The 13,184-nt window shown below is 50.5% G+C and overlaps 1 protein-coding gene across 6 annotated transcripts in view; it reads right to left on the minus strand.

The window, feature by feature from the left end:
- The window catches only part of DENND1B (DENN domain containing 1B), a 246,050-nt gene extending 235,590 nt beyond the window's left edge, over positions 1-10,460 (minus strand). For all 6 annotated transcript variants that reach the window (XM_077278453.1, XM_077278450.1, XM_077278455.1 and 3 more), the window contains exon 1: positions 10,118-10,460. In XM_077278453.1, coding sequence (XP_077134568.1) covers positions 10,118-10,134 — 17 coding nt within the window. In that variant the 5' untranslated portion in view covers positions 10,135-10,460. The remainder of the gene's footprint in view (positions 1-10,117) is intronic.
- Positions 10,461-13,184: the final 2,724 nt, after the last annotated feature.

Here is a 13,184-nt window from a genome sequence, read left to right on the forward strand (position 1 = left end):
GTCTACAATTGGGAACGTTTTCCTTATCATTCTTGACAGAATAATGGGCCCCACATAATCCGTACAGAATAATGGGTCCCACATAGTCCTCTATAGAGAATAATGGACCCCACATTGACCTCCGTACAGAATAATTGGCCCGAAATTGACCTCCATACAGAGTAATGGGCCCCACATTGCCCTCAGTACAGAATAATGGGCCCCACATTGACCTCAGTTCAGAATAATGGACCCCACACTGACCTCAGTACAGAAAGTGCAGTTGAAAGTGCAATACCGGTGGGGGCAGTGCCAGCGGACAAATATAATTACCCTGCAGCCAAATTTGGTTCATGGGCCAAAGTTTGACATGTGGGCTATAAGCAAAAAGGAATTAAAAGGGGACAACCCCTTTAAATAAAAATTAAGCCACCTTTACCAGTGGCAAACTGATATATGGTATTTGCAGCTGGCATGGGTGGTTACACCTTATCTTTTGCTTATACTAACTGGCAGATGGCACATATGTGCACCAGTCTTTAGTACCATGAAATGTTAGGGTTTTATACAATTGTGGAGCATTTTATCACTTCCCATAGCCAAGAAGTTTTTTTAACCAAATTTTTCAAAATTGTTGGGCTAAAGATATAAAGTGTAAAAGACAATTAAGGCCTCATTTATAAAAACATATGGTAGAGAAGAAAAGTCAAAGAAGGTCGGAAAAAAATAAATGCTGTAACATACAGTGGAATGTAAAAGTTTGAGCACCCCTTGTCAAAATAACTTTTATTGTGAACAATTTAACAAGTTGAAGATAAAATGATCTCTAAAAGGGCTAAAGTTAAAGATGACACATTTCCTTTGTAGTTTAGGAAAAAAAATATATATATATATATATATTACATTTTAAAAATTACAAAAAGGAAAATGGGCCAATGTAGAAGTTTGGGCACCCTGCATGGTTAGTACCTAGTAGCTCCCGCTTTTGAAAGTATCACAGCTTGTAAATTCTTCTTGTAGCCAGCCAAGTGTCTTTCAATTCTTGTTTGAGGGATTTTCATCCATTCTTCCTTGGAAAATTCTTCCAGTTCTGTGATATTCTTGGGTCATCTTACATGCACTGCTATTTTGATGTCTAACCACAAATTTTCAATGATGTTCAGGTCAGGGGACTGTGAGGGTTATTCTAAAACCTTCACCTTGCACCATTTGAGGTAGTCTATTGTGGATTTTGACATTTGTGGAAGCCATCCTCTTTTCAACTTCAGCTTTTTTTACAGATTGTGTTATGTTTGCATCAAGAATTTGTTGAAATTTTATTGAATCCATTCTTCCCTCTACCTGTGAAATGTTCTCCGTGCCATTGGCTACGGAACAACCCCAAAGCATGATTGAGCCACCCTCAAGCTTAATGGTTAGAGACATATTTTCCTGAAAATCAGTGCTTTTTTTTACTCCTCACAAACCTTTGATCATTGTGGCCAAAGAGTACTATTTTAACCTCATTGGTCCACAGGATTTGTTTTCAAAATGCATCAGGTTTGTTTAGATGTTCTTTTGCATACTTCTGATGATGAATTTTATAGTGAGGATGCAGGAGAGGTTTTCTTCTGAAGGACATATTTGTACAGGTGTCTCTGAAAAGTAGAACAATGTACCACAACTCCAGAGTCTGGTAAATCTTTCTGAGGGTTTTTTGCAGTCAAGAAGGGGTTCTGATTTGCCTCTCTAGCAATCCCATGAGCAGCTCTCACTGAAATTTTGCTTGCTTTTCCAGACCTTATCTGGATCTCCACTGTTCCTGATAACTGCCATTTCTTAATTTCATTTCAAACTGAGAAAAGAGCAACTTGAAAAAGCTTTACTATCTTCTTAGCCTTCTCCTGCTTTGTGGACCACCACCATTTTCATTTTCAGAGTGCAAGGCAGCTGCTTAGAATAACTCATGACTGTTGTATTTTGGCACAAGGTTAGAGGTGGCTAGGCTTTTATAAAGCTGGTAAATAAGCATCAACTGCCCTTTCCTAACGATGATAGTAAACAAGCCATAACTCTAACAGGCTAATTAAGGTCTGAAACCTTGGTTAAAATTATTTTAGCACAGAAATATCCAAGGGTGCCCAAACCTTTGCATAGGCCCATTTTCCATTTTGAAATTTTTAAAAAGTAAAAAATGACAATATATATATTTTTTTTTTTGCCTAAAATACAAAGGAAATGTGTCATCTTTACCTTTAGGCCTTTTAGAGATCATTTAATCTTCAACTTGCTTAACTGTTCACAATAACAGTAATTTTGACCATGGGTGGCCAAACTTTTACATGCCACTGTACTGTATATGTGCGTAATATGTGGATACCCCCATAGAAGGCGGCCTACCGCCATGGTCTGATGGGATATGAAGCCGTGTCCATATGGAGGCCTGTAATGCTATTCTTTCGGTCAAAATAGCAACATCCACAGCAATATACCAATGAATCCCCATCACCAATGTGTCACAATTTACATTTATACTGGAAGCCACTTCACAAATGGTAACAGGACCTTATATGACAGCGCAATGTAAACCAAATTACATATTACCTGTTTCCACAGCCTACAATATTTTGGGAAGTATTAAAAAAAACTTCCCTCCATGAAAGCAGGAACGAGATGAGGAACATAAGCCAGGCCCAATGTGTGAACACAGGGGAAGTAGTAGAAAAAGCCACAACTCAGACTAAATTAAAACAGTGGACACTAATACTGAAAGCTGTAAATAGTCAGTGTGCGTGATACTAAGCACCAAACCCAGCGACTTACAAGAAAACACAAGGAGAACAAGGATTCAGAAACTAGAGTCCATCATGGCTGGAGAGTATCAAACCTAAGGAGGCCTCCACGGGATCTGCCACCATGTCTGACAGATGCTGTGCCCCAGAGAGTTACAGAGTTACAAGATAACACAAGGAGAACAAGTTCTCAGAAACCAGAGTCCATTATGGCAGGAGAGTATCAGACCTAAGGGGGCCTCCACAGGATCTGCCACAATGCCTGACAGATCCTGCCCCCCGCTTCTACATGACCAACAGTTCAGACCAGTGGCATTGTCGCACCGCTGGCCTGAATGGAGTAGTTATGCTCCTATGTCACTGCTTTGCGTCTGCAGCATTGCAAGTGGAAGGCTATGTTCCCACGATGAGCTTTTGGCGCCTTTTTGACACAGAAACGCACTGAAAACATGTGGAAATGCGCCGGTAAAAAACACAATCTAATACAAGTCTATGGGAAAATCTGGATAGAGATCTCAGCATTCCCACAAGAGAAGTTTACATGTTGCAGATGTGAAGAATGCACCGCAGGTCAGTTTACATGGAGTAAAAAAGAAGCACAGTGTGCATGAGGTTTCTATAAATCCCATCCACATTGCTGGAACTGCAAGAGGCTTCGTATTACAAACAGCATCAAAAACTCATGGTGGGAACGAAGACTAATGAGACTGAAGGCGGCCAGGATCAGGAGATAACAGCGCTCTCCTGCGATCCTGGCCTGCCTCGGTGCAGTGGTTACAAGCTCGCTAGTAAAGAGTTTGTAAGCACTGAGCATCTGTGGCCACCGATGGTAAACCACAGCAATGGCCATTCCTCCTAGACAAGGGCTCTAAACAATGAACAAAAAAGCACAGAGACCAGAGTAATAACGTAATACAAAGTGATTTCTACAACTATGCCCATCAAGAATAATTAAACAACCCTTAAACGAGCGTCAGGCTTTTTATCCCACTCTGGTATTGGCGTTTCCCGGTGACATTAAATCTTCTCACACGCTGTACAGACATGCCAGAAAATTTCTGACGGTGAACCTTGCTATAACGATTCCTCAACGTGGGATGTGAATTCAACGGAAAAATCCCCACATGGATCTTAGTGTAAATCTGAAGCTAAATCCGTGGCAAAATGTGCAAGAGTTACATGTGATTTGCTGCAGCTCCTGGACTTATTATAAATGGTGAAAAATGTAGTGAAAATCTGCAGCATAAAATGACGTTACAAGCTTAAAATCTGCACCGTAAGTCACTTCACATACTTTCCAGCCACATGTGAATGGCATTTGGTGAAATCTCATCCACTTTACCAGTGAAGTAATAATAATATTTATACACTACAGGTTCTCGGCACTGAATGTGTGAATGAAAAGTCTGCTGCATATCTGTCCTGTGTGAACATGTCCTAAACGTGAGTTTGTGGATCACAGCACTGAACATAAAAGACTACACTCATCATCCACATGCAACTTTAAAGAAAAAACATTTTCATCAGCTCAAAGAAAACCATACAGTCAACCGCTTATACAATATATGATAGGACAGGAGTTGTCCACCTTGCTTATATGCTCAGCTGTCCGTACTGCCGGCCTCCATTTCCTTCTTCCGGGGAAAGATGAGCATGCTAAGAATGCAGCCGATCACTTGTCGCAGTAAGGAATCATTGGTCCCCCCCACTGTGACAAGTTATATGGCTTCTCCTGTCACAGCATCCAATCTACAGAGGGACCGACCGCCTCACAGCATCCGATCTACGGAGGGACCGACCGCCTCACAGCATCCAATCTACGGAGGAACCGGCCGCCTCACAGCATCCAATCTACGGAGGGACCGACCACCTCACAGCATCCGATCTACAGAGGGACCGACCGCCTCACAGCATCCGATCTACGGAGGGACCGACCGCCTCACAGCATCCGATCTACGGAGGGACCAACCAACTCACAGCATCCGATCTACGGAGGGACCAACCAACTCACAGCATCCGATCTACGGAGGGACCAACCAACTCACAGCATCCGATCTACGGAGGGACCAACCAACTCACAGCATCCGATCTATGGAGGGACCAACCGCCTCACAGCATTCGATCTACGGAGGGACCAACCAACTCACAGCATCCAATCTACGGAGGGACCAACCAACTCACAGCATCCGATCTACGGAGGGACCAACCAACTCACAGCATCCGATCTATGGAGGGACCAACCGCCTCACAGCATTCGATCTACGGAGGGACCAACCAACTCACAGCATCCAATCTACGGAGGGACCAACCAACTCACAGCATCCGATCTACGGAGGGACCAACCAACTCACAGCATCCGATCTATGGAGGGACCAACCGCCTCACAGCATTCGATCTACGGAGGGACCAACCAACTCACAGCATCCAATCTACGGAGGGACCAACCAACTCACAGCATCCGATCTACGGAGGGACCGACCGCCTCACAGCATCCGATCTACGGAGGGACCGACCGCCTCCCAGCATCCAATCTATGGAGGGACCGACCACCTCACAGCATCCGATCTATGGAAGAACACCATAGCATCCAGTCTATGGAGGGACCGACCACCTCACAGCATCCGATCTACGAAGGGACCGACCACCTCACAGCATCCGATCTAGGGAGGGACCGACCACCTCATAGCATCCGATCTACGGAGGGACCGACCACCTCACATCATCCGATCTACGGAGGGACCGATCGCCTCACAGCATCCAATCTACGGAGGGACCGACCGCCTCACAGCATCCGATCTACGGAGGGACCAACCACCTCACAGCATCCGATGTATGGAAGGACACCATAGCATCCAGTCTATGGAGGGACCGACCACCTCACAGCATCCGATCTACGGAGGGACCGACCACCTCACAGCATCCGATCTATGGAGGGAGGGACCGACCACCTCACAGCATCCGATCTATGGAGGGACACCACAGCATCCAGTCTATGGAGGGACCGACCACCTCACAGCATCCGATTTATGGAGGGACTGACCACCTTACAGCATCCGATTTATGGAGGGACACCATAGCATCCAGTCTATGGAAGGACCAGTAACCTCACAGCATTCGATCTATGGAGAGACATCATAGCATCCAGTCTATGGATGGACCAACCACCTTACAGCATTCAATCTGTGGTGGGTCATCATAGCATCCAGTCTATGGGTGGACTGATAACCTCACAGAATCTCATCTATGGTGGCATCGACCAACTCACAATTAACAGAGAAAAATCTGCTGCAAATATCTTAGTGCCAAAGACCACAGGAGTCTGGTGGTGCCTATGCCTCCATGGGACAATATTAGGCAGATGGTCTCAATGATCTGATTCGTGTATATTACCAATATGCCAGAAATATCTGATCTCTATTGCTGGCCATGCACACCAGACAGTTGTCGGGTGACCTGTCGCTCGGCTGACAGCTGCTGTACACAGGATCACTTGGTTGGTTCTCTATGAGAGAGGCGCTGCAGAAATTATCTGAAAGTGGCCTATATCCCGGCCGAACCACAGGATTGGTGATTGTATTTCAAAGGCCCAATCCTCACGTCCCCCGAGGGGCAGTCAGAAGGCCAGGCACATTAGTTGGGTGTCCGATACCGTTGAAATCAGCATGTTGAGATGACTGCAGCTATGGGGTAGGTAGGTGGCGAACAGCGGTAGTGACAGCAGCTATGGGGTAGGTAGGTGGTTGACAGCAGTAGTGACAGCAGCTATGGTGTAGATAGGTGGGGACAGTGGTAGTGACAGCAGCTATGGGGTAGATAGGTGGGGGACAGCAGTAGTGACAGCAACTATGGGGTAGGTAGGTGGGGGCAGAGGTAGTGACAGCAGCTATGGGGTGGGTAGGTGGGGACAGCGGTAGTGACAGCAGCTATGGGGTAGGTGGGGGACAGAGATAGTGACAGCAGCTATGGGGTAGGTAGGTGGGACAGAGGTAGTGACAGCAGCTATGGGGTAGGTGGGGGACAGAGGTAGTGACAGCAGCTATGGGGTAGGTAGGTGGGACAGAGGTAGTGACAGCAGCTATGGGGTAGGTGGGGGACAGAGGTAGTGACAGCAGCTATGGGGTAGGTAGGTGGCGAACAGCGGTAGTGACAGCAGCTATGAGGTAGGTAGGTGGGGGACAGTGGTAGTGACAGCAGCTATGGGGTAGGTGGGGGCAGAGGTAGTGACAGCAGCTATGGGGTTGGTGGGGGACAGAGGTAGTGACAGCAGCTATGGGGTAGGTGGGGGACAGAGGTAGTGACAGCAGCTATGGGGTAGGTAGGTGGGACAGAGGTAGTGACAGCAGCTATGGGGTAGGTGGGGGGACAGATTTAGTGACAGCAGCTATGGGGTAGGTAGGTGGGGACAGAGGTAGAGACAGCAGCTATGGGGTAGGTGGGGGACAGAGGTAGTGACAGCAGCTATGGGGTAGGTGGGGGACAGAGGTAGTGACAGCAGCTATGGGGTAGGTAGGTGGGACAGAGGTAGAGACAGCAGCTATGGGGTAGGTGGGGACAGAGGTAGTGACAGCAGCTATGGGGTAGGTGGGGAACAGAGGTAGTGACAGCAGCTATGGGGTAGGTAGGTGGCGAACAGAGGTAGTGACAGCAGCTAGGGGGTAGGTAGGTGGGGGACAAAGGTAGTGACAGCAGCTAGGGTTTAGGTAGGTGGGGACAGAGGTACTGACAGCAGCTAGGGGGTAGGTAGGTGGAGGACAAAGGTAGTGACAGCAGCTATAGGTAGGTGGGGGACAGAGGTAGTGACAGCAGCTATGGGGTAGGTAGGTGGGGACAGAGATAGTGACAGCAGCTATGGGGTAGGTAGGTGGGGACAGAGGTAGTGACAGCAGCTATGGGGTAGGTAGGTCGGAAAGCGGTAGTGACAGCAGCTATGGGGTAGGTAGGAGGGGAAAGCAGTAGTGACAGCAGCTATGGGGTAGGTAGGTGGGGAAAGCGGTAGTGACAGCAGCTATAGGTAGGTGGGTGGGTACAGAGGTAGTGACAGCAGCTATGGGGTAGGTAGGTGGGGGACAGAGGTAGTGACAGCAGCTATGGGGTAGGTAGGTGGGTACAGAAGTAGTGACAGCAGCTATGGGGTAGGTAGGTGGGTACAGAGGTAGTGACAGCAGCAATGGGTAGGTAGGTGGGTACAGAGGTAGTGACAGCAGCTATGAGGTAGGTAGGTGGGGAAAGCGGTAGTGACAGCAGCTATAGGTAGGTGGGGGACAGCGGTAGTGACAGCAGCTATGGGTGGGTGGGGGACAGAGGTAGTGACAGCAGCTATGGGGTAGGTAGGTGGGGACAGCGGTAGTGACAGCAGCTATGGGTGGGTGGGGAAAGCGGTAGCGACAGCAGCCAAGGGGTAGGTAGGTGGGTACAGAAGTAGTGACAGCAGCTATGGGGTAGGTAGGTGGGTACAGAGGTAGTGACAGCAGCTATGAGGTAGGTAGGTGGGGAAAGCGGTAGTGACAGCAGCTATAGGTAGGTGGGGGACAGAGGTAGTGACAGCAGCTATGGGGTAGGTAGGTGGGGACAGCGGTAGTGACAGCAGCTATGGGTGGGTGGGGACAGCGGTAGTGACAGCAGCTATGGGTGGGTGGGGACAGCGGTAGTGACAGCAGCTATGGGTGGGTGGGGAAAGCGGTAGTGACAGCAGCTATGGGGTAGGTGGGTGGGGGACAGCGGTAGTGACAGCAGCTATGGGGTAGGTGGGGGACAGCGGTAGTGACAGCAGCTATGGGGTAGGTGGGTGGGGGACAGCGGTAGTGACAGCAGCTATGGGGTAGGTGGGGGACAGCGGTAGTGACAGCAGCTATGGGGTAGGTAGGTGGGGACAGCGGTAGTGACAGCAGCTATGGGTGGGTGGGGACAGCGGTAGTGACAGCAGCTATGGGTGGGTGGGGACAGCGGTAGTGACAGCAGCTATGGGTGGGTGGGGACAGCGGTAGTGACAGCAGCTATGGGGTAGGTGGGTGGGGGACAGCGGTAGTGACAGCAGCTATGGGGTAGGTGGGGGACAGCGGTAGTGACAGCAGCTATGGGGTAGGTGGGTGGGGGACAGCGGTAGTGACAGCAGCTATGGGGTAGGTGGGGGACAGCGGTAGTGACAGCAGCTATGGGGTAGGTAGGTGGGGACAGCGGTAGTGACAGCAGCTATGGGGTAGGTAGGTGGGGACAGCGGTAGTGACAGCAGCTATGGGGTAGGTAGGTGGGGACAGCGGTAGTGACAGCAGCTATGGGTGGGTGGGGACAGCGGTAGTGACAGCAGCTATGGGTGGGTGGGGACAGCGGTAGTGACAGCAGCTATGGGTGGGTGGGGAAAGCGGTAGTGACAGCAGCTATGGGGTAGGTGGGTGGGGGACAGCGGTAGTGACAGCAGCTATGGGGTAGGTGGGGGACAGCGGTAGTGACAGCAGCTATGGGGTAGGTGGGTGGGGGACAGCGGTAGTGACAGCAGCTATGGGGTAGGTGGGGGACAGCGGTAGTGACAGCAGCTATGGGGTAGGTAGGTGGGGACAGCGGTAGTGACAGCAGCTATGGGGTAGGTAGGTGGGGACAGCGGTAGTGACAGCAGCTATGGGTGGGTGGGGACAGCGGTAGTGACAGCAGCTATGGGTGGGTGGGGACAGCGGTAGTGACAGCAGCTATGGGTGGGTGGGGACAGCGGTAGTGACAGCAGCTATGGGGTAGGTGGGTGGGGGACAGCGGTAGTGACAGCAGCTATGGGGTAGGTGGGGGACAGCGGTAGTGACAGCAGCTATGGGGTAGGTGGGTGGGGGACAGCGGTAGTGACAGCAGCTATGGGGTAGGTGGGGGACAGCGGTAGTGACAGCAGCTATGGGGTAGGTAGGTGGGGACAGCGGTAGTGACAGCAGCTATGGGATAGGTAGGTGGGGACAGCGGTAGTGACAGCAGCTATGGGGTAGGTAGGTGGGGACAGCGGTAGTGACAGCAGCTATGGGTGGGTGGGGACAGCGGTAGTGACAGCAGCTATGGGTGGGTGGGGACAGCGGTAGTGACAGCAGCTATGGGTGGGTGGGGGACAGCGGTAGTGACAGCAGCTATGGGGTAGGTGGGTGGGGGACAGCGGTAGTGACAGCAGCTATGGGGTAGGTGGGGGACAGCGGTAGTGACAGCAGCTATGGGGTAGGTGGGTGGGGGACAGCGGTAGTGACAGCAGCTATGGGGTAGGTGGGGGACAGCGGTAGTGACAGCAGCTATGGGGTAGGTAGGTGGGGACAGCGGTAGTGACAGCAGCTATGGGGTAGGTAGGTGGGGACAGAGGTAGTGACAGCAGCTTGTACATGTGTCACGGCTCCTGTTGCTCTCACCTGGTCCTGGAGTCCATGCTCAGCTCATGTCAGTGCCAGTCACAGCTCGGTGGGTCTCGGACATGTCTCTCTGTGCCGCTCTGCCCCGGCCCCAGCACTGCAGCCTCCGGTGTATGTACCTGTGCTCCTATGTGTGCACTAGTGTCCCTTCCATTACATGAGTGTGGCCTCGGTGTGGTGCATGGCTCTGCTCTGTCTCTCTGGCTGTCACTGTCCCAGGCTGTCTCTGTGAATCATCCTGTGTGATTGTCCCCGACCGTCTCTCTCTGCGATGATCACTGCTGTCTATGTGTCCACAGCTGTCCCTGCCGTGTGTGACCAGGAAGTTACCAGAGGAGCCTCCGCTGACGTCACGTGCGGGGGGAGGGGAGCTGGTGGGGAGAACAGTGAGGACTGGAGACACCGAGGAGACAGCGAGAGGAGAGAGGACACAGAGCAGTGAGGAGAGAGGACACAGAGCAGTGAGGAGAGAGGACACAGAGCAGTGAGGAGAGAGCAGGAGAAGAGAAGACAGCAAGAGGAGAGAGGACACCGAGAGCAGTGAGGAGACAGAGCAAGAGGAGAGCAGTGATGAGACAGCAGGAGGAGAGGACACAGAGCAGTGAGGAGACAGCAGGAGGAGAGGAGACAGCAAGAGGAGAGAGGACACAGAGAGCAGTGAGGAGACGGCAGGAGGAGAGGACACAGAGAGCAGTGAGGAGACAGCATGACATAGGGTATACTTGAGTTCCGTGACCTGGAAAAAAAAATTCCCCGAATCCCCTTAATCATGCCCCGTAACAACCTAAAGAATAAACTTCTATCGTACGCAAAGTAACAGACTGAGACATATGTTGGATTTAATTGGCCACAGCAGCCATTTTATTAAAATAAAAGATAACAGAACTTTTATAACAACCCATAATAGGAGGGGCGGTCCTCGAAGCCCCAAAGTTATAAACCTCAGCATCCCAAATTCCACAATGTTCAGCCCAGGATAAGTCTTACCCCCAGCCGTAAAGCACCAGCTCAGGGATAGATAACCAATCCTGGTCCACCGAACCCACCCCCATGCCAGGGGCCCATAAATCCGCCTCACGTGGGATAACCGGACCGCGCCTTGTTAAATTCTCTCATGGGGGGTCCAGGACCTCTCAAGATCCCCCCCCCCATTGAACCACCATTTACCATTTCCACCGACCTCGAGGACCTCCACCCCCGCCAAACTGCCGTGACAATACCCTAACAGCATTCACAGAACAAAACAAATACATTTAAACACCTCTGAAAACAATACCCAAAAAACCCTCGCGGGCCGACTTCACCCCCATTACCCTAACCAAAAAAGGGAGGGCGGGCGGGAGATTCCTCACTTGTCACTCAGGCACCTAAAATGGATGCCTGCGTGAGGAGCGTACCCCCTTTTATGTGCCCCCTCCCCGCAGTCCCACAGTTCCACCCCCTACATTCAAAAAATGCCATTAAGCCACCCCCCATATTCCGATTAACCCTTACCTCTGTACACCAGCTAAACTGCTCCAGCTCCCCAGGTCCCACGTAACCCCGTCATGGCGGCCTCCCCTTAAGTGCCGTGGGCCCCCCAGTACGGCCTTTCTTGACATAGGGTATATGTGAGTTCCGTGAACTGGAAAAAAAAATTCCCCCAATCCCCTTAATCATGCCCCGTAACAACCTAAAGAATAAACTTCTATCGTACGCAAAGTAACAGACTGAGACATATGTTGGATTTAATTGGCCACAGCAGCCATTTTATTAAAATAAAAGATAACAGAACTTTTATAACAACCCAGAATGGGAGGGGAGGTCCTCGAAGCCCCAAAGTTATAAACCTCAGCATCCCAAATTCCACAATGTTCAGCCCAGGATAAGTCTTACCCCCAGCTGTAAAGCACCAGCTCAGGGATAGATAACAACCAATCCTGGTCCACCGAACCCACGACCATGCCAGGGGCCCATAAATCCGCCTCACGCGTGATAACCGGACCGCGCCTTGTTAAATTCTCTCATGGGGGGTCCAGGACCTCTCAAGATCCCCCCTCCCTATTGAACCACCATTTACCATTTCCATCGACCTCGAGGACCTCCACCCCCGCCAAGAACACGAATGGCCTGACACCTTAGCCATTCATGTCCTTCCACACCTTCAGGCTTAATTCAATGCCACTGCGGATAGCCAAACACCACATATCGTTTCCCACCGCGTTCAGGTGCACGCCATCGGCTCTCCAGTAAGCTCCTTGACCCGATTCCAAGTCCACGTGTCTCACAGCCAACGCACCATTCCTCACCATGAACCGAGATATAGCCCTGTTTATTTTGATCCGGGCCCTATTCACCCCCTCAAGGGATCTAGCACCTCGCCAACTTTTACGCGGAATGATGTCAAACCACACCAACAACACCTTTGGAAACATGACCCAGAACCTCAGGATATCAAATTTAATATCCTTAATCAGCTCCCTACAAGACCGTTTAGCCAAATTATTCCCCCCTAGGTGAATCACCACAATCTCCGGCACTCTATCCAGTCTAACGAAACGATGGAATTCCAGTAACCATTCCTTCCACACCATCCCCCTTTTACCGATCCATCGTAATGTCACTGTGTCTTGAGAAAGACCCAATTGACGACCGTCCGGGCGAACCGCAGCACGCAACGCAGCCCACACAACATACGAGTGCCCCATGATCCAGACGAGCACCGGATCAGACCCTGCAACAAAGAAAGAAAGTCAACAAACAATTAACTTACCACAACCCCTAATTCACAATAGGTTTGGGCGAACATACGACCGGAATCTTGAAGATTCCCACCTCCCAATTCTCCGAACCACATCCTCACCAAGCAGGGGCTGGCTGGCAAATTTTAGCCTGGGGGGCAAGCACACAGCAGTGGCCCATGAGTCGCGGCCCATCCTTAAAGGGGTTGTCGGATCTTACATGTCTACAGTCACTATGTGTGAATCCTCATATCGTGCGCACAGAGGATTCTCTGGTGCCGTCACCGGGAACAGGCGGTCTTGTTACTGCAAGCATGCGAATATATATATATTTATTGACACACACA

The sequence above is a fragment of the Ranitomeya variabilis genome, chromosome 8 (genome assembly GCF_051348905.1).
Source record: "Ranitomeya variabilis isolate aRanVar5 chromosome 8, aRanVar5.hap1, whole genome shotgun sequence".
NCBI lineage: Eukaryota > Metazoa > Chordata > Amphibia > Anura > Dendrobatidae > Ranitomeya > Ranitomeya variabilis.